Here is a 26,856-nt window from a genome sequence, read left to right on the forward strand (position 1 = left end):
TGGTCTATAACACACTCCTCAAATAAGACCTCTTTCCCTAATATTTTTCAGGTGAAGCCACATGTGTCACTAAGATGGGGTTCATCATCCAACTGAAGAGTACTTACATTTAAATCCTGTTTGGCATAAACAGCAACCTCACCTCTTTTTCTGTTCTGATAATCCTTCCTAAAAAATGTGTATCCCTCTATGTTACACTCATCCCTATCTTTGTTATTTAGCCTTTTTTCCATTATTGCTATAATATATCATAATTATGTTCTGCTACATACAACTCCAACTCACTTACCTTATTTTTGATACTTCTAGCATTAAGGCAAGCTATTTTTAATGTGTTACTCCTTCTACATTTAAATGTTTGCTTAGAATTTACATTACTATGCATTTTTATTTCTACGCCATTGTTTGTTCTTCCATGTATAGATCTAAACCTGGCCTGTCCTAAACTCCCTGCCCCCCGCATTCCCTAGTTTAAACAATCCTCGACTAGCCTACACATATGCCTCCCCAATACATTGTTGGCCCTCCAATTCAGATGTAACCCATCACGGCGGAACAGGTCCCATCTGTTCCAAAAGGAGTCCCAATGCCCCATAAACCTATACCCTTCTACCCTGCACCAAGATTTGAGCCACGTGTTAAGCCTTCTATCTTACTTGGACTGGCGCATGGCACAGGCAGAACTTCGGAGAAGAATACCTTGTCAGTTCTACTCTTCAGCTTGGCATCTAACTCCTTGAATTTGGATCGCAGAACTGACAGACTACCCTTATGTATGTCATTTGTTCCAACATGGGCAATGACAACTGGATCCACCCCTGCTCTGGCCAGGAGCCTATCCACCCTTCCAGGGAGGTCTCCCACCTGTGCTCCCGGAAGTTAACACACCGTGCGAGAAACTCTCTCTCTGGAGCACACCTGCTCTTCAATCCCCCTAATGATTGAGTCCCCAACTATCACTACCTCTCTATTTTTGGGAATTGGTTTTGAGGTGGCCTGTTGGGGCTCCTCATCCCTGCCTACCACCTCAGAATTATTAAAGACACCGTGCAGCTCCGCAAGGACATGATAACGGTTTGACACTTCAAATTCTAAACATGCTGAGCTGCTGGATGCTGAGACACAATGAAAGGCCGCTGATATGTACCAGGGAGGGGGGTGAGTATAAGGGCCCATACAGCTGCTTGTCCCAATCAAACAACAATAATGAGGACACATACCACCTGATTTTCGAGTGTATTGCCAACTGACAATGGTGGCCACATCATGAATGGTGACACCTTCTCCATATTTTACAGGGGATGCACAGCAGGCCTACTGTAACCTGGAAGAGGCCGTTGTGGACTACCACACCTTGAAGAGGGTTTTATTGGGCTGGTACAGGTTCACAGTAACTTGCCTGACCCAACATAAACTTTCAAACTGTGGAGATGAGTGCAAGTGTTCACCACACCTCCAGCCAGACTGAGCAACCTTAGAAATGATGCCAGTTGGGCCTCAAAGCCCAAGCCAACCATCAGAGACGCCAAGAAGCATCTCAGGAGGAAAAAGCAATCAAAGTATGCAAGGAATGTGGCTGTCATCATAAAGGGTCAGCCTACCAATTAGTAAATGCCATCTGCTCATCACTTTGTACTTGACCGTGATCTGTTGTACTGAGTGGTGGACAACCAGGGTGAATTCTGAGCCAAATCCACGTCCTCCGAGTGAGAGATATGTGATTTGACTCATGTTCACAAATGTTTTGGCATATTTGGGTGCTGAAAAACTTGAGCGGATCATGGCATGTTTCTTTTGGCCCAGCATGCACAAGGAGGTGAGCTGCCTTTACAGATCTTTCCCAGAGTGCCAGTTGACCCAAATACCCTTGCATGATTGTGCTCCTCTTCTCCCCCTGCCAATCATTGACATTCCCTTCAAGCAGCTTTGTATGGACATCATTGGACCGCTTGAACCTTCGACCAGGGGGCTATGATACCTGGTACACAGTGGCCATACCCCTCTGGGTGGCTAATTCCAAGACTATAGCCGGGAACTTGTAGGGGTCTCCTTGCATGTCAGCATCTCCAGCACACCTTTCAAGCTGCATACCTACAGGGAGGTCACCAGATTGCTCAGCATCCACCATCACAAAACGTTAATTTAACACCCCTAGACGGATGGCCTAGTTGAGTGCTTTAACCAGAGACACAAGCAAATGTTGAAGAAGATGGTGCAGACAGACAAGAAGAACTGGGATCAGTTCTTGCCTATCGACGTTTTCACCTTCTGCGAGGTACCGCAGACTTCAAGTGGATTCTTCTCTGTTGAGCTGCTGCACAGCGCTGCCCTACCATAACATTATCGACTATGTCTTGAGTCATGCAACTGTTTCATGTGGCTCTGCCCAATGGTAAAAGAGACAGGGTCATAGTACTCCCCACACCCCAGTTGAAACTGCCCACTGGCAGTGGCCTTACAAGATCGGGGAGCGAAATGGCCTCATAGATTACCTAGTCTACCAGTCCGAGGAAGCACAGCTACAATGTCAACCTCCTGAAGCCCTGGGCCGACCACTTCTCCAGTGACAACGGGGCCACTCCCACACTGTCACTCTTTATGGATGCCAGAAAGTTAAACTACAGCAACACCCTTACGTCCCAGCAGAAAAAGGAACTGGGAGCATGATTACCTTGGTTCAGGAGGACGCTGATCCAAAACTGAGCCGGACAGCAGTGATTGCCCAAAATATCATGACTGAAACCTGGAGCAGTCTTATTGTTTCCCAGAGGCCAAGAAGGCAGAGGTGGCACTGGAGATATGTTGCATGCTGGAACTAGGTGTGATAGAGGCCAGTCACAACTTGGGGTCCACCATGATCGCATTATTCCCCAAGCCTGACAGGAGTTGGTGCTTCTGCAATAACTTCCGTTGGCTTAATCAAGTTTCCTGTTTTGACGCCTATTCCATGCTGAGGATGGACAACCTCCTGGAGCAAATGGGAAACACTCGGTATTTGTCCACCATTGATATAATGAAACAATGACAGATGCTGTGAAGGAAAAGACAGCATTTAGCATCCCTATGGGCTGCTGGCAGTATCGCATCCTACCCTTCAGGCAACACTGTCTGGTGGACAGACTGATTCTGCCCCACAATACCAATAGTGCTGCCTACCTCAATGATATCATCATCTATTCCAGCATCTGGGGGAACATTTGTTGCACGTCACGAACATTCTCTGCACCATTTGTGATGCTGATTTATGGATCAACCCCCAGAAATACTATTTTGGGTTGACCAAGGCTATGCGGTGGGTGGTAGATGGATCAAGCCACATATTCTGCCACATAGGTGCAAGCTTTCCTAGGATTAGCTGGTTACTACCACAAGTTTGTTACCTGGTTCTCTGAACAAGCTGCACCTCTCACCAGACTGATAAGGAAGAAGGTGCCTAACATGGTGGCATGGAACCCAACAACAGAAACACTGTATTGTCAGACCAGTCCACTTTTAGCTTTGCACTACCTCCACTTCCTCCCTATGAATGGTGACTGGTAACAGGGGCTTCGAGACAAGTTAAAAAAAAACCACCACTAACTATTTGTCTAGCTGATGTTGAGCAGCAGGTGGTTGAGATAAGTACATGAGATAAGTCCTCCATCAGCCTCCTGTACTCCAACTCATCTCCACTATGAATGGAGCAACCTATGATGGAGGAGCCATCTGATAACTTCTCTAGATGGCAAGACCAGAAGTCCTTTGTGTACAGGGTAAACAAGAAGGAAGGATGGATGAATGGAGGTGCCACCATTTCTGACACACAGCCTCTGACCATCACAAACTTCCATCTATTAGACAGGTAGTTCATGATCCAGGAGACTTTAGGGGCATCAAGATACATAGCCTTTAGCTTGTTCCCTAATCTGTGAAACATAATTTTGTTAAAGGCACCAGAAAAAATAACACGATTCTGACTGTGGTACCAACTTTGTCCACATGGGAGTAGACTCCATGGAGCATATAAATCATAGCATCCTCCACACCTGTATGTGCATGGTAAGCAATCATCAGAGGATCAAAATGGTCTGTAACCAGGGTCTGAAGTTGTTTCAAAACCAGCCTCTCAAAGGTCTTCAAAACATAAGGAATGAACGCAACTGTTTAAAGTCCTTGGGGGAACTGGATAGCCCCATATTTCAGACTGGGACCACAAAAGATATTTTCCACAGGAAGGTAACCTTCTGTAAACTCAGGAAAACCAGCATCACAGGTTCTGATGTCCATAAGAGAAAAAGTATACCAAAAGATAGAAACAGTAGCAAACAATAACAACAAACAGCAAACATTGAAGCATCAGTAGTTGGCAGCCTTTTTTGGCGGCACCAGACACACAATTACAATTAATTTATGCAGACTGCTATGCTGCTCTGCTATGTCTCTGCCATTCCATCTGAGGACCATGTGAACCACATCAGACCAGAGACCCATCAACATATTAAAGCAAACAGCTTCCTGTTAGCCTAAACAAGAAAAACTGATTATTATCCAAGTTGTATTGGTATTATTGTCACACTCATTTTACTCTTCTGGAATTTTGGGCACAATTGTATGAATAAAAAGTGTACCACTCTCTTCTGCCTGTTCTGGTACTCTGTCTAGTTGCCTGGGTTTAAAGATGTAAAAGAAAGTAGGAAGTATTGAATTACAGTAGCAGTCAACCCTGACAGTGACTCGGCTGGTAACAGTAAACATATAATAGCTATAGGTAAGACTTGTTTCATTCTGTTCAGGTCTACATAATAAAGCATCTGAAAGTTAAAATAGAGTCATCTTAAGACCTCATGATAAAATAGATTTGAAAATAGCACAATGCTGAACACACTCAGGCATTCACATGGAACCCATTTAAACAGTCAGGTTAAGCCATAAGTCCTTTAAATGCATGAGGGAATCAATGACAACCCCCAGGGAAAACATCCAGAATCTACACATAGACAGCAAGAAGAAAATTTCAGAGATAACTTTGTGTGAAGAGCCTTTTTCATTATTTATAATTAGAAAGATATATGTAACTGAGATGCAGAGGAACACTGTGTCCAAGAAAAGGAGCATTGGATATTAAAAACTTAGGCACTTTAAACAAAACAATATGTGACTTAAAACTGAGCATCAGACACAATGTTTACAAACAGTAATACACATGCAATAATTGCTGTGGCTTAGTTTCTGTTTACTTGTTTATCACAAAATGGGTTCAGATATGCAAAAACAAAACTACAACACTTATATATCAGTACTCTTTAATATGAAGTTGTCTTTTAGAACAAAAGTCAACCTTAATTAGTTTTCAAAGGAACACAAGTCCAGAAGACTTCAAAGGCATTATGTTGAGAGCTGTCCTCTGTGGAGGGGTGGGGCTACACAATTGCATCAGGCAATCAGTTACTCATTATTACCATGAGATATGAGAAATGTTGGTGAATGCAGCAGATTTTTCCTTTTGTTTGATTAGTGTCTGTGTAAAAGTGTATTTTCTCTGTAAATGAACCACATCTACTGCCCCATATGTCACTATTTATTTCTAAAACAAATTGCATCATAACACTTATATTACGCATCAACCACGCTGTAGCTCAACTCGGACAAAAAGTTCTCTCAGCTCAAGTCTTGTTTATCTGGTGTGTGAGGTCCCTGGAATTGAATAGGGTAAATAATACATTGTTATTTGGAACACATGCATATTCATGTGTTCCGTTTCTACAATGATCTGGGTAAATGTAGGATGACAGGAAATGCAAGGCAAGAAATGTTGAACACATACCTAAAACAGGCAAGAAATGTTGAACACATACCTAAAACAGAAACTTTTTTCATGTTATAGTACTAATGACAAAATTTTGACATGAAGTGTATGATGTGCGAAGACTGAAGTCCAAATATCAAATAAACACTTTCACAAAAGGTACAAGTATAACAAAACAAGTGTGCTTTTATTCAAGAATATAACCAAAGAAAAAGAAATTCGGTTAGGGTATAACACTCACACAACCACTTGGGTGGTGCAGCGATATGAACCGCTGACTCCTTTACAAGTACCTTAAATTTGCACCAGCTGTTACAGACTCAAATCAAATGTATGTTTTTATTCTACAATAGTAACAATAACAGCAGCTCACTGCTCAAAACAGTAAATCTAGGAAGCGCCCAGAATTGAACCCATGACCTTTTGATTAGAACTGTTAACTTGATTCTTTAGCTCTAACGAGCCTGTCATTGTGTGAGGCAAAATATTGACACACTAAGCTGGAATATGCAAGGGATTGTTGGCTTTATTAAAACAAAATCTGCTTTAGAATTAGGAAAAAGGTACAAGACGAACATGACCGTTTTGGTGTACAATCAACATGGAAAACACTGGAAAAAATTAAATGTTTTAGTTACTGAATCTGTTTATGTTAACAGGTTACACCTAAACATGTTTAGTCATTTTAAACAAATCAAAAAGTTCAGTGTAACATAATTCACTGAGGTTAATTTAACTTAAAATAGGTTAGGAATCATTAAAATTGTAAGAGTATGAATAGTATTGTTTTGAACCTTTGCAAATGAATCTCCTCAGCAATTCTGGACTAAGATTGTTAGATCATATTATTGTGTGAAATGATAAATTGTTTCCAGCTACTACCAATAAAATAATCTATATATGAATTTATATTTGTTTCATTAATTTCCACCTGCCCTGTACTAAATATTTATGATGTTGTTCAGACACAGTATAACTACAGTATATATTAGTTTTGGTTTTACATAAATAAATGTTTAGCAACAAAGAAACATCTAGAAAACTGAAGTGGATGAGTACATTTTTTAATGGTTTGACTTTAAAAGATCATTATGCAGAGTCCTTGGGTGTCAGGCCACTTAATTATTATTTTAGTTTGCCCTATTTGCTATTGTTTCCAGTTAAGAAATTTTTGTTCTGTTCTTGGTTTTTGATTTTTGGTTTGCAAATCTAACTTTGATATAAGATGAGTTGACTTACAGTTTTAAATTATGCTTGTTTTTTTGAGAATCCATATATCTCAGTCATTTCATCTCTCATACTGTGATTTGCAAGTCAGTATACACACTAGGTACTTAGTTTGGTAGAGTATCTTTTAAGATTTCACAAGACTTGGAATCTAGTCAGAGGAATCCTAAAGACAGATGAGACCTCTGCTAAATGGTTCACAGACTGCAAACACTGTTTTGTATGGTGTAGAAGGTGTGACTTGCATCATGAAACATTCATCTGAGAAATCCATTGCACAAATAAGCCACATGATTTATAGGCTTAGATTCAATTCTTAAACATATTGCTTCTGTAACATACAGTATAAATTAACACTCCCAGTCCTTTTTAGAATCCATACTCTCTTCCATGGTTCTCAGTTGAAGCTGGCCCATTCTAGTCTTCCAGTATATTTCTCCATCCTCACCTGTTCATGTCGGAAGGGAAACATGAGTTTAGGATTCAGAAAAAATCGTACTCTTGTTGTAGCAGTTCTAAACTGCAAAAAATACATATGCAAAAACCAGACATAAAAACTTTAAATGTGAGTTGTTTTGCTTGTATTTAGTAAAAAAATGTCTGTCAAAGGGGTAAGCAAAATTTACTTTACAAGATTTGTTAAAGTAAGATAAATAACTGTAAATACAAATTTTTGAATAAGTCAATAATTTTTGCAATAAGCAAATCTAGATGTAATATTATGATTTAAATACTTTTCACTTAGCTTAGATTTCATTTTTTGTAGTGTCAGATGTATTATCTGGTTCACTGGCATGGCTACAGCCCTGAGGAATGTTCCTACAGTAGGTGCTGTAGCAAGATGTTTTAGGCTGATTTGAGCTATTCATCCCCATAAACCTAAGAAACAACAATGGCATAACAATATTTAAACTACAAACTTGCATTCCTGTTAGATCTAAATTTTTCAGTTTGACGTTTGAATCTTGTTTTGGCTTTGGTGCATATTTGATTGTCTTTGTTATTGTCCCCCAATTTATTTAACAATAATGTTCATCTTCTGGTCCATTTCCACCTTATCAACTGCGTGTTCTCATCCTGTGGAAGGAAGACTCTCCTGGTTTCTGTAGTACCCAGAAATGCTTGAGATGACCGCTGCTGCAACACCAGTAGCATTCTCAGGTCCGTTTGAAAAAATGAGCCTGCAGCATTTCCTCGGGTAGTCAGAGTCAGGAGGCAGCAGCCAATGCCCATCATAAGGACAGAAGGAGAGAATCTGTGATTATTTTTGTGTATTTTGGCTGAGCTCAACTGGAAAAGTGTTAGTTGAAAAAAAAAATCTTTTATTGAACCCGGGACTCATCAAGGGAGAGGAAAGTTCATTGTACCACGTGAACGTCACCAAGAGAATAAAACTGAATAATAAACAAAAAAGCCCTAACTTTTACAAGTAGCCAAAATTTACTCTGGGTGTTACAGAATCAAATCAAATGTATGTTTTTAATTATATTGTAGAAATAATAATAACAGCTCACTACTCAAAACACGGAGTGCCCGGTGTCGAACGTGGGGCCTTCGGGTTATATGGCAGCCATTCTTACCTATGCAGCATTGAAGAATACGTGTAAATTCCCTGTCTATTTACATTTGAGCTTCAGATTTTAACTCATTGACAGCCACATGTAAATTGAATGCTTTTTTTTTCCTTTGGTTTTATTCTTGAATAAGAGCACACGTGTTTATTTGATATTTGGATTTAAGTCTTCATACATTATACACTTCTCGTCATTATTATTATAACATGGAAAGAGTTTCTGCTTTAGGTATGTGTTCAGAATTTCTTGCATTTCTCACATTTCCTTTCATCCTACACTTACCCAGATCTTTGTAGACATGGAACACACATGAAATGCATGTATTCCAAATAACAATATACTGTAGGTGCGAAAGGATTTAAGGTGGGCTGGGATTACAAGTATTTTTGTAGGCTTCAGGAATTCTAGTGTTAATAATTTAATTCATAAGCCAGATAATACCCACAGCACATATTAAACACTACAGCACAAGCTCCATTTAATCAACAATGTAGAAAATTTAATAACACCAATTAAGATACTAACACAGCATTTAGAAAATACACAACATGGAAGAAACAATGCACACGTTACTAAAAGCATTGCCAATATTATAGAATAAATTAATCTAAAATGTATAAGGTGACGTGTATTATTTTCACTATACAAGATATGTGGATTTCTATGAGTCTGAGTAAAGTATGGTTAATGCTTTACTGGTCTATTAGATCAATAAAACTTTCAGCCCAGCAAGCTTGTCAATCCTATTCACATAGACTCTCTAAAATAATACCTAGTTGTGATTTGACTGTGGTTAAAGTCATATCCTTTACCACACTATTGGGTAATTTATTCCATGTGTCTATGGCTAATTGTATAAAGAAAAACTTTCTAACATTTGTATGAAACTTGCCCTTCCAACTGTGTCCCCATATGACAACAGGCAGCCTTTGTACTAATTTCTTTCATAATTTTAAACACTTCAATCATGTCACCTTTTAATATCTGTTTGATCTCTTTACATAGGTTCCAATCAGGATAGATGCTATATATTTTGTGATTTTTCTTTTGTAATGGTTCCAGTATATACATTTGCACATACATGCTTTTCATGTTCATAGCAGTCTGCATGGTGCATGCAAAAAATAATTTTTAATACTCAAAACCATACTAATTTGGTTAGACTATCATGCCAGCTCCATGATGCACGCTGCAATAAGTTAGTCTTAATACTTTAAATACTTACATTTGGTGTGCAGACAGCAGCTTTTTACAGAAGCTCTGAATTAGCTGTTTTTCTTTGCGTTTATTTATTTTACTAGGTAGTAGATCTGATTAATTTTAGAATTAAATTTGATCTGGCTTCTGGTTTGTCATAGAAAGTAAACATTGGAAATCATATAAACAGATTTTACATTTCCCAATGATCTGCTGTTGTCATCACAAACCCAAGTGCCATCTCATCCTCATTGCCTTGCAGACAGGTTGGGAACATAGGAGAAGTCACTGAAGGCTTCCTTACATCTGTAACACACGGAAGCATATGACAAACTGAGAAACTAAAAATGGAGATTATTACATATTTCCGTAATCAGTTTTTAGCATTGTGATCTTGAGTATCTAAGCAGCTCCATTTCACCCTATCACAGGAGTATTTTGTCCAAAGATGGAGAGGGTGAAGACCTGGAGCAATAATAAAAACAAGACAGAAAGGATTCAAAACTGGTGTTCCATCCATTGTAATGAGCAGTGTTTGATCACTCTCTAATAAGATGTTTAAACTGCATTCATAGTGACCAGTGCTGATCAACTTTGCACTATACTCTGCTGTCTGTTTAGTCTCACTGAGGCTGCAGAAAGCCTTAGTGAGTTTTGCAATGACTTCCGCCGGCTTAACCAAGTCTCAAGTTTCAATGCCTATTCCATGCCAAGAGTGGACTACCTACTAGAGCTCCTAGGATACACGAGTTATCTGTCCGCTCTTGACATGACAACAGCTGGGTGGCAGATTACCTTGACGAAAGAAAAGACCACATTTAGCACCACTAGCAGCCACTGGCAGTATCACGTCTTACCCTTTGGGCTGCATGGGGCACCAATGACCATCCAGTGTCTGATGGACAGACTGGTCAAACCCCACAATGCTTATAGAGCTGTTTACCTCGATGATATTGTCATCTATTCCAGCACCTGGGAAGAGCACCTTCTGAATGTGATGAACATCCTCTGTACTATCCACAGTGCCAGTCTGCGGATCAACCCCCAAACATTCTAATTCGGGTTGACCAAGGATAGATATCTCAGCTATGTGGTAGGTGGAGGACAGATCAAACCACAGTGGTCTAAAGTTGCCACCATATGAGACTGGCCCTTGCCAGAAACAAAGAGGCAGGTACAAGCTTTCCTAGTGTTAGCAGTGTAGCAGTGCTACAGATTGATGGACTCCATTTCCCAGCTGCTCCAAGGGTATTTCCCTGATTGGACGTCTGCAACGGGCACAGGGGCTGCTGGGGACAAGAAGGGCTGGCGGGAGTGTTAAAAGGGAGCTGGCCAAGCAACAAAAGGGACCAGTTCTCTGTGTTTGTGCTCACCCATTTGTCTCGTCTGCCATAACCCCTGTGGAATATCGGTTGTACTCTGGATCGTGAACCTGTAAGATGGTATGGACTGTCTCGTGCCTGCCTGTTATGTGAGTATGTTGGATTGGTAATTGTGCTTCATTGGAGGGAGCACTTCCCAAATATCATCACCCTTCACCGCATTAGGACTGCTGGTAGGAATGTTTATTACATTACTTACGTAAAGCTGTTCCCGGGATTGTTATCTTTTACTCTATACCACTTCTTCTGTTATTGCAGTATTTGGATTGTGTTAAGGACTTGGTCATGAGAGTTTATTGTTGTGTGTTAGTATTTGTTATCGCCGTAGGAGAAGGGGAGGGTTACCTATACATTAGTTGTTTATTTTTCCTTTTCAGTCAATATACTGCATAGTTTTTTATTTGATTTGCTGTTAAATAGTGTCTCTGTATTGGTTTGGTCAAGGCTGTGTGCATTCCTGGAATCCCCACCAAAAAAATAAACAAATCACTGTCCTGTTGATGGTGTGAATCTGAGTGGCACCAGACTGCCACAGCGGGTTACTACCATAGGCTTGTACCCCATTTCTCTGAGCAAGCTATGTTCCACACAGAACTGTCAAGAAAGAAGGCGCCCAATACAGTCACGTGGACCCTTGTGATGAAAATCACATTCTGTGACTTAAAGATGGCCATCATTTGTGCTCCAATTGTACTGTTTCGTGACTTCTCTCTTCCTTTTCTCCTCCAGACCAACGCCTTAGTGCCATGGCTTTGGTGCCATGCTGAGCCAAGTTGTCAACGGAGCTGAACACCCCTTCATGTACCGAAGAAGGAAACTGCTGGAGACAAGGTATGTGGTGATTGAGCAGGAGGCCTCTGCTATCAAATTGGTCATTGTGCACCTCCAGTACTATCATAAAGGCCAGAAATTCATTCCTTGTGACAGACTACGCCCCCTGCAGTAATTGTGTTCCCACCCGGATTCTAACCCACTGGTTCCTAGGTCTCCCACATACAGGCCACAGAGCATTATTTTTTTTTTTCTTCCTTACTTTACGTTTGTCCACAGACAATAAAAGGGATGACACGGTTGGCAGCCCAAAATTTCTTTTGTTGTTTGGAAGACCTGTTATTCCCATACCTGGACACACTACAGACGAGCAGCCATTACGTTACACATCAATTAAGAGCTTAAAAGGGCTGGTCCTAAACCAGGGGTGCACAATACGTCGATCGCGATCGACCGGTAGATCGGAAAGGTAGTGCAGGTAGATCGCGTTGCATTCAAAAAAATTTTTTTTTAAATGTTACTCTGTCATATATCCTCCCTATGGCATTTGCCACTTGATTGACATACAGAGAGGCCAGTCTGAGATCTCTTTTCTTCTAACATACTGGTCATTCCGCATGCACAGTCAAACGCGTGAGCTACTGTAAAACTCCAGCTATCTAAGTGATCTAGTTAACCTTCCAAATTTATATCGACTAAAGAAGGGATTTTAAAAAAAATTGTTGTTTTAGGGGGGGAGGGCATGGGTTGGATGTGGAATTGGAAGAGGATTTTTTTTTCTCACAATGTCACAATCGAAGTGCATTTGTCTGATCTGTCAATCTATTATTGCTATTCCAAAGAAAGAAAATGTGGAAAGGGACTTTCGAACTGTTCATAAAAACTACGAAACTGATTTCCTTCTTAAAAGAGAAAGGAGAGGGAACTAAAATCGCAGTTAATCGGACAGCCGGCATTTTTCACTCGGCTGAATTCAAAAGCAAAGGCAGACACACAGAAGCATCGTTCTGGGTGAGTAACTCAATCATTAAGCATAAGAAGTCCTTCCAAGATGGAGAGATGATAAAAGATGCCTTCATTGAGGCAGATGGCTAGGGAGAAATTCCTGATGAGATTTCGACACCCCTGGCTGGAGAAAAAGGAGTTTCTCCTTGTCATTAAACATGCAGAATACAAGCAACTTAATAACAATCAATTGCTGCTAGACTTGGTATTTTTTTTTCCGATCTGACCAACATGTTGAATGAGCTTAATTTACAACTGCAAGGAAAAGACAAAACCAATATGATTAGCTCAGTTAATGCTTTCAAACGAAAAATGCAACATTTGTCCTCAAAGCTGCAGCACCTTGATTTGGGGAACATCCAAAACCTCGCATCAGAGCTGGAGACGCAATGGAAGGCGTGTGTGCAACTTGACAGCATACGGTACACAGAGCAGATTGAAAATTGTCTGTCAGACTTTGACAGACGGTTTCAAGACTCAGCTTTACTTGAGCCAATCGCTACATTTAAGTGCTATCCATTTAGGCAAGATGTTGAGGGTGATTCACCCACATCAAAAATTGCAACACTGTTTCACCTAAAACTCCTCTACAGTGGAGGATGAGATTTTAACACTACAGGATGACATTCAGCTAAAGTATGGGGCTCATGGACAGTTTTGGAACTTACTCACAGAGGAAAAGTACCCAAACATGAGGAAATGTGCTACCTCCTTGACTGCATTATTCAGCTCTACTTATTTATGTGAATCAGCCTTTTCCCACATTCCCACTATGAAGATTATTAAATCCAAATACTGTAGTGACCATAAATGTATTTAATTGTTATTGTGCCATAAGGGTTATTCAGTTATGAAAGGTATGGCAACATATATTTTATGTATAAAGTATACTCAGTATATATATATATAATGTAGGTAGATCATTTCAACCTGGTCATTTTAAAAGTAGCTCGCAAGCCGAAAAAGTGTGGGCACCCCTGTCCTAAACTATATGAGTTCTCTAGACCCATTCCAGTTTGCCTATCAGATAAAGATTTGAATGGAAGATGCAATTATCATTCTGCTCCACAAGGTTTATTCCCATGTGGACAAAGCTTGAATAACTGTGAGGATTATGCTTTTTTAAAATTTCTCCAGGTCCATCAGTTACATCCAACCCTCCCTATTACGTATTAAGTTCAAAGATGGATGAACCTATGGTGTCCTGGATAATGGACTATTTCATTGGCGTATCACAGTTTGTGAGGCTCAAGGACTGTGGACATGAGCAACACTGGAACACCACACCAAGTCATGCCACTTGCAGAAACTCTCTGATGATTCTGAACACAGTGGGTGTGAGTATATGGATGTGAGATGAAGTATAGGAGTCAATTGGAGGACTTTGTTTTTTAGAGCAAAAATAATTGTCTGCAACATAACATTAGTAAAACTGAGGAAGTGGTTAGTGTTATAAGTTTCCTTTCTAATTAAAAATGCAAATCTTTGGCAAAGCAGGTTTATTCAAAATGAAATGGCTTAAATCTTCAGCTAATATAAAATGCTACCTGTTAATACATGTAGAAACTTTCACTTCCAAACTCATTACAGGCAATAATAAATTCCATCTATCCATCCATCTTCTAAACCCACTTATCCAGAACAGCATCACAAGGAAGTTGGATCCTATCCTAGCAAGCATTGGGTTCAAGGTACTGGAACAAATGCCTGGTACCACTCAATTGTAGGTAAAGACACACATGCAAACACACACTAGGATAAATATAGGAATGCCAATTCTCCTAACCTGAATGTCTTTGTACTGTGAAAAGAAACCAGAGCACCTGTAGGAAATCCACGCAGACTCAAGGAAAACTTGCAAACTCTATGAAGGGAGCATCCAGGATGGGAACCCCTGGTCTTCTTGTTTGCATGGCAGCACCACTTGTTATAAATAGATATGTATGAAGACAGTGTACTATTGTCCCCTACCCAATTAAATTAGTTTTATTGTGACACACTCATTTATAACGTTGGAAACAAAAGAATATGTCAGACCTTAAGTATGTACAATTAAACAGTACAAATTTTGAGTACAAACAACAGAAGGAACTTCATATTTCTGTGTGGCCTGGTACTTTATCCTTGTGTTTCTTTTTCTTCTTTTTTTGGTGAATATTGTACACAGAATTTTTAGTTTGTATTTTCAGAAAATTTACTCTCACTTACAGGTTGGGTGGTGAGTTTTGACTCAGTAGATTTCACATGAAGATGTGTCATCATTGCTTGAAGGCGTTCTTTATCTTTAGCAAGCTGTAAAAAAGTAAGATAGTTAATTTCCTAAAATATCATTTAAATTTGTAAAAATTACCTTTCTTAAAATAATTCTGTTTATTGTCAGCATAATTTATAGTTTCTTGTGTGCTAGCCACTTTACATAAAAATTAATTACTACAAAAATGTAAGCAAGGTTGACTGCTTACATTTTCAAGAATTAATATAGTTTTCATTAATTTAAGCTCAATTAATAATCATACCTTTTCTAAAACAGCATGTTTACTAAGGCTTCAATGTATATGTGATTTAATATAGACATAGTGAAAAATCAAGCAAAATGACACCTTTTATTGGCTAACTAAAAAGATTACAATATGTAAGCTTTCGAGGCAACTCAGGCCCCTTCTTCAGGCAAGATGTAAGATGTAATATAGACATAGAATATCTAGTGTCAAGTGCAAAATTAGCATTAACTAACTGGTGTAATTTTATGTTTTCCGAACTGCTCATTCCAAAATAGGGCCACATTGAGTAGGAACCTGTCTTGCTAACACTAAGAACAAGACAGGAATTAAACCTCAGTGGAGTTACCAACTCATTGCATGGACTGATGAACATATTTTGTTCTTTTGATTTACATAACTTATCTTAACTCTTTGCTTGTAGCATGTGCAAATATATTTTCTTTATTCTAGCATATTTATTTCATTAATGTTTTATTGATTCAATCAGTTTTCAATTTGATTCCACTGTTGTAAATAGCTGATATTAAATTACTCTTTTAACATTTTTCACTATTACTGATACACAGATTTGACCTAGGTACCACTTAACTCATTTTATAAAATATAGTTATTTGTTCTTTAGTTGGTGTTTTAGATAAATAATATTTTGTGCCAGACAATCCATTAGACATGTTTAAGAGCAAAATGCTATACATTTAAACAGAGGAAATTTATCTTGTTTTGACCAAAAAGTCAAAAATTAAAGTCCAAAACATAGACAAATATTAAAATACCACCTGAAATCCCTGCTTAAAAATGCTATCTAATGAGTTTTTCTTTAAAAACTTTAGCCCAAGATCATCTGAATTACTGCAACACATTTTAAATAAATATTGTCCATTAACTTCATGCTTTGCAACTCTGCTGAACTATGTATCTGGCAACAACAATGTTACTGACAAGAAAGTTCTAAACAATGGGGTACACTGAAGAAACCATAATGCTAAGTATTGTTAGCCAAAGAAAAGATATAAATATATTAAATACGAGGGCAATCCCAAAAGTAAGGTCTCCAAAGCGGTGGGGACGTAGAGAAACTGTTTGTACGGCTGTTGGCCACACTGTTGTGATTGGTGCTTCCTCCAGTCCCAAACAAGCAGGCACGGCTTCGCTGGGATGCTCAATCTTGGCTTGACAGCCCTTGAAAATGGAGCTCCCGTTGAACTCTACCGCCAAGTGTGAAGTTCGTGCAGTTATTCGATTTTTGAACGCAAAAGGCGTTAAACCGGTTGAAATTCATCGTCAATTGATGGAAGTGTATGGACAGTCGTGCATGGATGTCAAAAACGTTCGCAAGTGGTGTAGAGAGTTTATAGCCGGTCGTACTGAAATTCACGACGAACAAAGGAGCGGGAGACCGTCAATTTCCGATGAGACAGTCGCAAAGGTTGAGGAAAACATGCGTAAAGATCGGCGGATCACTCTGGATGCTCTCTGCACCCAGTGACTACCACCTGTTCCCTAAATTGAAAGAACATTTGTCCGGAAGGTGATTCTGCTCCGACAAAGAGGTGAAAGATGAGGTTTAACGCTTCCTGAAGAACATGGCGGCGAGCTGATATGACATGGGCATTCTAAAACTATCACAGCGTCTACAAAAATGCTTCGACCGAAATGGTGATTATGTAGAAAAATAAATAATTCTTTAACCTTTAAAATGATGTAAAAATTATAGAAAATAAACGGTTGTTTGGATTTCTAAAAAAATAGGAGACCTTACATTTGGGATTGCCCTCGTACAATTGATCAAAATTGCATCTATATGTTTTAAAAAAAGAGTAATGACAGAGCTACCCTTCCTAATGCACAAACTCTAGATGAACTCAGAAAAACATCCATGAAATTATCACAAAAGGTAAGTAAAATGGACATTTTCAGCTGGCATCCCGGAACGATCTTTAGGCCTATAATCATGTCAGTGTTATCAAGATAATAAACCAAGGCATACTGCTTAGCTTAGCTGTTTACACGCCTCGTGGGACAGGTGATATGCTGGTGATATTTAGGTAAGAATTGCTTATTTTTGTTTTATTAAAGTTCCCAGCAAGAATAAATAATCATTCAGGATGAACAGTAAATGCTTGTGTTCAAAGTGTTGTTCATGTTGCCTTGCAGAAGTTTATAAAAAGAGCGAACAGAAAAACACCAGGGAACTCCCTCAGAATATAAAGGGAAAACACTTACTAATTATACATTCTATATCAAGTGAACAGGTAATAGAGACAATTTTAACATTCATGGAACACATATTGTTCACCATAAAACACACTCCTTCTCCTCCTTCTTTACTTGACAGTTCAGTCCAATCCACATAAAAGATAGAAAATCCATCTGGCTGTTTTGCACTGCCTGGTGTCTCAGCACTTAGCTATGTTTCAGGAAAATAAAAAATTCAGCTATCTCTGATATATTTCTTTGTAGCTATTCTTGTCTGAATGATTTCTACTTTATTATCCAACAACTGCATATTGGACAGAAAAATACTGAACAGAGGAGGTTGGATGATGCTGTTTTTTTCCTATTACTAGAACCCCTCCCCTTCATCCCCATTTCCTAGCTCTCTTTGGCTGGTTATTCTTAGATGGGTCATGCCAGTTGTGTTGACTGAGTATACTTGGTGGCATAGTACTTCTATATTTATTAGGTTAAAAGTCGAATTGTAAATATTTGCTTCAATGCTTAAAAGTGTTTGTTCATATCTGGGAGTAGAAACATACAACACATCTTCACTCTTCAGCTCCATAACATACCGTGTTTCCAGCCATACACATTCTTTCCAATTTTGAAATTATTAACCAATCTCATTTTTTTTTTATCACCAAGCTACTTGCAAAAATTTACAGTGCAACATAGATATTTTTTCAGGTTCTGGTTTACATGTTTATTTTGGTCATGTTATGACATGCAAGGTGTTGAGTATTACTGTGAATGTAAAGTTCACCAGGAGATAAATAAGAAAAAAATTATGTTCAAAGAGCTAGCTAAGATCAAAATACCAAAAACGTCCAAGCAGAACCAGGCAACATGATCATAAAAGGCAAACATGAAGTTGAAGTCAAAAAACACTGAAACATACCTTGAATTATACCTAACTAGCACCAAAGGGAAGAAAGGTTTTTATGTTAACCAAAGGATAACAAAGAATGCAAGTGCCAATAGTGTCACATCCTATGACATCACAATCACAACCATCATGGTAACATGATCAATAACAACAGCGTCACATAAACAATGAAATTCAAGACAGTAAGAAAAATTAACTTTTAAAACTAGGGGAAAAATGCTAAACAAAGACCAAAATAAGATTCTACCAGTGGCGGACCGTCAGGGACTGCAAGCCGTTCTCTGCTGGCCTAAAAAAATATCTGAATCACAAACTGATGTTAATTATATTATGTCCATGAATACTTATTAAATAATTCCAAATAGTCTGTCCACTTCCTTTCATAGCTTTTCCGATGGTTGTGCTGCTTCCAGACATGTATTTTCGTATTAAAGCATTTAACCAATCACATTTCAGCCATCATTTGTTGCCAGGCAGGGACAAAGTCAATGAAGTCTGCCCGGAGACCTTCACACTCTGTTCTGCAGGCCCTCTAACACAAAATAAATGTCGATTAAACTGTTGCTTCAACCAATCAGATTTTGAGTTGGTGTTACTAGGGCCCTCTAGCAGGCGTACGGCAACATCACCGTATTCAGACACGTTGATTGGATAGGATGGTGTAAGTATGCCATGGATGATTACGGCAACGTCACCGTATTCAGACCCATTGATTGGATAGGATGGTGTAAGTATGCCATGGATGATTTTGCAGGAAAATCTCCCACTGATCTCCTTGACTTCCTTCATCAGAAAAATGGGGCATGGAGCATGGGGCAGCTGTACACATTGGTATGTTTGGCGGTGACCATTCCCGTGTCCACTGCTTCTGTCGAGCGGACATTTTCAGCCCTAAAGCGAATTAAAACTTATTTCAGAAATACGACAGGGCAGGTTCGACTTTCAGCATTAGCTTCGATGGCGATAGAACGGGACTTCGTGATGGAACTGAAGCGCACGGATAATCTATTAGTAATTAAACTGTTTTTGAGGAAAGAGAGGAGGATGGATTTTGTTTACAAATAATCCGAATTTTTGGTGAGTAAAATGTTGCGATTTTCCTAAATAATATTGCAAGTTTATGAGTTATTATTGATGTTTATGTGTGCCGCGGCTGTAGCTGCAGTAGAAAGGAACTTGTTCACCCCTGGTTTGTCTATTCAATAAAGGAATTTATTGTGGCTACAGGAGTTATCTATCTGCGACGCAACGGCCCTTTATACTGTATTTCTGCATATTAAGATGGTTTTTATAACCATAAATTAGTTTTTGAGGGGCGGGTTGATTCAGATGGAGCACTACTGAAGGCCTAGGTGTGAAATGCACGGTTCGCCACTGGATTTCACACATGCAAAAACCTGCAATAACACAAAAATATGTGCATAAAAAGGTGTAATACTACCCAGAGAAAATGATTTACAAAACACAAAAAACTCTTTGTAACCAAGAGAACGTCCTACGTTTAAGTAATGGCTAGGAAGAAAGCCTGATTTTATGATATACGTCCCAAAACATGTCTGTGGTGACACCATCTTAAATATTGGAAAGTCATGTGATGGCATGAGTGGCATTGCAATAAACAAAAAAGCAGAAAAAAAAACAAAAATTGGCAAACATTCTTTGGAAGTCTTTTGGAATTCACAGATCTAATAAGGACCAACAGCCAGCCTTTTAAGCAGTTGCATTTACCTCCAACAGGTCACAAACTCTGAGGACATACTCTTAGAAACACAGAACGTGGACTTAGTGGCAACTACCATAAATGGTGGTAATCATGGGCCCTTAAATAGTGTCTAAGACATTCTAAAAAAATTACACAACTCAGTTAAATTGTCAGAGGATAAAATGAAGAGACTCAGTGCCCAAAAGTTTTAATCCAACAACTGGAAGCAACAACAGGAAACAATTAGTCCTCTGAACTTTTTGTTTTCTTAACACTCTCCCCTATCCCTCTTCACTATCTCCACCTAGTGGCCAAAGTACAGAACATAACAAACTCCTAAATTATCAGGAAAATTAGGCAAATAATGGCAGAAACAGAATTCCTGACTTAGAAAATCCCAAAGTCAAATACAAGATTGTACCACTTCATTACCAAAATTATCAAAAATATAAATAGCAAAACCAAAATTATAACAGTTACTTATCTTTTTTTTTCTCTTTTCCAATGCAGGACATTAATTTGGGTGTTCTGGCAGAACCCCAACAGAATGTCACTGTTCAATATTGGACCCATTTTAGAAGAGGATAGAGCTCAGGCATTGTAAACATACAGGTCTGAATGATCAAACAACTTAAGATTCTTTTGTTACTTATGATTCTAAATGGGGTGTCCTAATTGAATCCCAACTTTTTTCTTGTGTTTTGTTCCTTTTTTACAGTAGACACAGCAATATAAAAAATGAATAATAGATCAAAACAAGGAATACATGATTCTTCTTACTTTTCACCCACCACTTAGGAGAGCCATGTTTAACTGGCAAAAGACACCAAGAAAGTCAATATGTGCTTTTTCCAGTTTGAACAAGAGAAGCCATTGTGATGCTTCTTTTTCTAAGAGGTGAAGTGTCCTAATGTGAAAAGAACAGGTATGTTTAATATGGAAATTTATTTTTTCAGTTGTTTGCTGGCTTCATGTTGTATAACATCTGCAAGAGCAAGCTGTATCTGATAGAGTATGCAGCACATCTTCTGGTTCAGATATGGGTCTTGTCATAACTGTACTACTATAATGTTTTATTTAACCACTAATAATGGTTCATACCTGACCACTGTAGTAATGAGTTTAGTATGGATGAAACCAAGGTAAAAGCCAATCAAGAGGAAGGAATCAAATTCCATTAGCCAAACCCAAAGTGTTTTATCATGTTATCTGATCATGTGCGAGGCATGCAAGGTACCAAATAACTTCTTAGGTTCTTTTCTTAAGGGGGGATAGGAAGAAATGTCAAAATCGTTTGTATAACTGTTATATCTAACCTTTTACCTGTCTCACTGTCTCCTTTTCAACCCTGTTTACCACCAGTTAAGGACTTGACAAAAGGATCTTTTGATGCCTTTAAAGAACCACATCTAGACAAGGAATTACATACAATCCAGTTCTTGGTTCACTAGTAATAACTGGACAGACACCAATTTAAGCTTTTTACTAAAAGATATTTATTTGCATAATGACAAAGAGCAGGAAATATAAACAGTTCAAAGAATTATACAACCTAGGTAGGTTTATGCAGTCTTCATATCAGTCCCATATGACATTTCTCAGAAGTCCCAGTTCCTTAGTTACAGATTTTAAATGAAAAGAAGCAGCTGTCCTTCACTGAGTACATTACAGTTCTCTCTTGTTCATGTAGATTCATTCTGTATAAGACCCACAAGAACAGGCTGTAGCTGACAAAGTTTGCAGCACAACTTCTGGTCCAGGAATTGGGTTTGGCGTGACTGAACTACTGCATGCTTTTACTGTTAGGGGTACCTTTGTGCCTTATCTAGCTACTGCAGATGATACAAAATACAGCAGCACATCTTGTATTCAACTAGCCGTGGCAGGTACATGTCACTCCTCTGATATGAAAATTGAAATATAATGTACATGATTTGTTTATGTAAAATATAACATTGGCGTATTCAAGCTTTATGACATATCTTCACAAAAATTAGCTCAAGTATGTGTTAATCAGCTTAATATTGCCTGCCTGTCAAAATATAAATTCTGCTTTTTCTTAACCTGCTGGCCACCTTAAATTTAGTTTTGGTCAGCAGCTAAGCATAAATCCAGTACACAAGCAGCCCACCTCTACATTAAATAAAATACATTTTATTTCTAGAAATATATATTCTGCATACTGTCGTTACAGACAGACTTGTCCACTTATAGGATTCCTTTGATTGGGCTATAGATGGTGCAAGTAAACGTGTTCATGCATTTGATTTGTCTCATTACTCTCTATTACATTTTGTGGATGGAATGCTAAATATAATGCAAGCTAGGAGAAGAAAATTCACTGTTGCAAAGAATTTTCAGCTCGAACCACAATTTACAAGTTATCAAGTACACAGCACTGTATGTACAATTTATGTCATATTTTTCAAAATAAAAGCTAAACATTACTGTTCAAATCTCAAATTCATGTTGCAAAATAAATATTCCATATTATTGTTCTCATAAATTTTATCCATCACTTGCTCAAATTCGTTAATGCACAAAATAAGTACACTGTGCACAAGTCTCAGTGTATTGCACTGTGTGAGCTACCTGTCGAGAAATATTATACATAATTTGTTCTTTCCTGAATGATCAAACTAAAGCTGTCCACATTTTTTCAGTTTCCACTAAGCACAGATTAGCATAGTTGTAAGAGCATCAGTGTAACTCATGAAGAACAAGCTTATTATACATAGTTTAATTCCAAAAGGCAAAAAATAAAGTAATAAATAAACATTTCCTGTAAACAATACATTTTTGATATATACATCAAAATATAAAATATATCATTTTTTTCTGTGTCACAAACACTGAAGATGGGTGTATGGAAAGAATAAAATGAAAAACACAGGTAATACACAAAATTATATTTATGTATTTAGAAAAACACCAAATAATGTAAAATTACTAAATAAAGGGGATGGGGGAAAGCCCCAAGGAGCCCCATCCCCGGAAGAGTCGAAACTGTTGGAGAGCCAACAGGGTCAGGTCTGTTGGGGATCGAAACTGATGTGGTGCTGAGGCGTTGCCCGCTGCACAGCAGCACTCGTGTCCCAATTTTAGGCGACCCATACAGGTAGGCGCATGGAACGTCTTGTCTCTCTAGCAAGATGATCATCTTCCTCTGCTGTCGGAGGAGCTGCGTAAACTCTGCATTTCAGTAGCAGCACTCTCTGAGGTGCGCAGACCGGGGACTGGCCAGATCTCTGTAGGTGGATACACCTTTTATTGGTCTGGCCACTCTGATGGCTGTCATACTCGGGGAGTAGCTGTTGGTGTAGAAGATTGGCTTCTTCCGACGGTGTCCGATGTCACTCCTTTCAACAAGCGTATTATGAGACTCAGATTACGGCACTCCCTGGGTGCCTTCTCTGTTGTCTCAGTGTATGCTCCGACCGTGGTGAGCGATGTCTCAGTGAGGGAGACATTTTATTCGCAATTTCGCTCGGTGGTTGATGGGTGCACACTGACAGGGCTGGCTATGAGGATTGTCTCGGTTCCCGTGGGTCTGGTGACCGTGGTGAAAGTGGCTCCATGTTCTTTGACTATGCAAGAGGCCAGGGGCTGCAAATCGCTGGATCCTGGTTCCAGTGCCCTGTTGGACTTGGTACTTCAATAGTGGTGGTGCAGTGAAGGAGATTGATCACATCCTCCTGGGCAGATGCTGGAGGCTCTTGCAAAACTGCAGGGTCTACAAAAGTGCCCAGTTTGTCAATTCTGACCACAGACTTGTTGTTGCTACTCTTAGGATCCAGCTTAGGTCCAATAGGTTACCTCCTACTAGGAAAATGAGCCCAGACTGGGCCAGACTCCAAGACCAGGCTGTTTCTAATGAGTTTGCACGTGTGATGTGGGAGACCTTCCGTGACAAGACCCTGAAGGTTGCTGAGGGTTGTGTTGGTGTTCCCAGAAGGAGGTGTTTCATCTCGTAGGGCACCCTGGATATCATCGAGAGGAATCGCAGCGCACAGTTCAATGGCAACTCTGGTCTCTACCGGGAACTGAGAAGGACAGCTGTGAGGGCTCCGAGGACAGATAAAAGGGCATTTGTTAGAGGAATCTGTGAGCAAGTGACACACCATCTGTGGTCTAGTGACCCACGTCCTGCTTACAGAGGAATCGAAGCATTACGCACATCCGAATCCGTTCCTCGGAGAGTTGCAGTCGGAGCGGTTGATGGAACGGTCCTTTCGGATGACACTGCAGTTGTGACCCGCTGGGCTGGCTACTTTGAGCAGTTATTCAAAGCTGATCCTCCAGTTAGGACGTTGGACATCTCTGGGTCCACGGTTCTTGAGGCTGATCCTCCAATTAGCTGTGAACCACCCAGTCTCACAGAGATTGCAACCAGTTGAGGGGAGGAAAAGCTGCAGGGATCTGTGGTATCCGGGGTGAACTTCTCCAGGCTGGTGGTAAAGCTGTCCTCCTGGCATTGAATCTTTGCTTCCATTTGGGAGACTGGCATCATCCCAACTGACTGGAAAATGGGACTTGTCATCCCTATCTGGAAAGGGAAGGGTGATTGCCTGGATTGCAGCAGGTACAGGGGGATAACACTGCTCTCTGTGCCGGGTAAGGTCCTTGCTGGGGTCGTCCTCAATAGGATCCGTGATCACTTGCTCACCTACCAGCGACCGGAACAGTCTGGTTTTACCCCTAAGAATTCTACCATCGACTGCATCCTGGCATTGAGGGTTGTCATGGAGCGCAAATGCGAATATCAGCAGTTTCTTTGCAGCCTTTGTTGATTTTCATAAAGCGTTTGACTCAGTTGATTGAGCTGCCCTGTGGGACATCCTGAGGGTTCGCGGGATCCCCTCGAAGTTGCTGGATATCATGAGTGGCCTGTACACTGGTACTGTGAGTGCTGTGCAGAGTGGAGGGAGAACCTCTGTGTTTCTCCCAGTTGATTCTGGGGTTTGTCTTGCTCCTACTCTGTTCAATGCTTGTATGGACTAGGTGTTGGGCAAGGTCGTGGGTTGGTGAAGAAAGATTCACGGATCTTGACTTTGCTGATGATGCTGTGATCTTCATGGAGTCAATGGTGGCTCTGATCGGGGTGCTTGAGAGACTGAGCGAGGAGTCTGAGTGCTTGGGCTTGCAAATGTCCTAGATAAAAACCAAGATCCAGACCGTTAATGATCTCTTGGGCACAGCCATCAGTAGTGTGTCTGTTTGGAGAGAATGGGGTCAACCTTGTTGAGAAGTTTACTTACCTTGGCAGTGACATTTATGTCTCTGGTGACTCTTCCTATGAAGTGAGAAGATGGATTGGGAGAGCATGGGGGGTCATAAGGTTGTGGGAAAGGGGTGTGTGGCACTCCTGATATCTATGCAAAAGGACGAAGGTCCAAGTCTTTAGAGTCCTGGTGCTTCCTGTCTTGCTATATGGATGCGAGACACGGACGCTATCCCATGACGAACACTGGACTCCTTTGGTACTGTGTCTCTCCGGAAAATCCTTGGGCACCATTGGTTTGACTTTGTGTCGAATGAGCGGTTGCTCATGGAGTCCCTAATGAGGCACAGTACCTGCATTGTGAGGGGGAGTCAGTTATGGCACTATGGCCATGTGGTACGTTTCCCTGAGGGTGATCCAGCTTGTAAGATCCTCATTGTTTCGTACCAGAGTGGCTGGACCAGGTCAAGGGGTCGCCCATGTAACAACTGGCTGGCCATTTCCGGATGGTGGGACTGGACCGCGTATCTTCCTGGGGGGTTGCCAACTGGGATCCCGAGTTGTTTCATCATGTGGTGGTTGCAGCAATGCACTTTACCAGTGCATGCTCCCCAACATGACTTTGACTTGACTTGTATTGATTTTAAGAATCACATTTCAATTAGTAAATTAAAACCAGTAATATATTATTTAACCTTATTCGGATCATATCAAATAACCCCACCTGATCCACCTAAAGATCAAGAAAATAAATATGTATTTGTGAAGGATATAAAGATATGCAAAAGGTAATCCAGAATGACCAATTAGTTGAGGGCAACATCAATAAATATATATATATATATATCCATCCATCCATCCATTTTCTAACCCGCTGAATCCGAACACAGGGTCACGGGGGGTCTGCTGGAGCCAATCCCAGCCAACACAGAGCACAAGGCAGGAAACAATCCTGGGCAGGGTGCCAACCCACTGCAGGACACACACAAACACACCCATACACCAAGCACACACTAGGGCCAATTTAGAATCGCCCATCCACCTAACCTGCATGTCTTTGGACTGTGGGAAGAAACCAGAGCGCCCGGAGGAAAGTTCCGAGTCATACCAGGATGTGGCAGAGTGCACTGACTCTTTTTCTGACTCCAACCGGTCCTCTTGACGTCCAGGACCGAGCCTATGGAAGGAGTCCTTGCCAGCTCTGGCCCCTATTATATCACGTCCAAGCTTGAACCTATGGCTGAAGACCTTCATGAGCCCGGCCCCTTTGATCTCACTTCCTGTCTTACCCTTTAAAAGCCTCCACCTTTCCCCTATTCCCTCAGTTCTATTTTGGACTCGGTTTTGTGCACATCAGTGCTGTATCTAATTTACGACTTTGCAGCCAG

At 40.0% G+C, this 26,856-nt stretch overlaps 1 protein-coding gene across 1 annotated transcript in view; it reads right to left on the reverse strand.

Moving 5' to 3' along the window:
- Positions 1–26,856, reverse strand: part of foxp1b (forkhead box P1b) — a 463,598-nt gene that overhangs the window by 186,328 nt on the left and 250,414 nt on the right. The window contains exon 7 of the mRNA XM_051921544.1: positions 15,150–15,233. Within this exon, the coding sequence (XP_051777504.1) occupies positions 15,150–15,233 (84 nt within the window). The remainder of the gene's footprint in view (positions 1–15,149; positions 15,234–26,856) is intronic.

This window comes from Erpetoichthys calabaricus, chromosome 18 (genome assembly GCF_900747795.2).
Source record: "Erpetoichthys calabaricus chromosome 18, fErpCal1.3, whole genome shotgun sequence".
In the NCBI taxonomy this organism is placed as follows: Eukaryota; Metazoa; Chordata; class Cladistia; order Polypteriformes; family Polypteridae; genus Erpetoichthys; species Erpetoichthys calabaricus.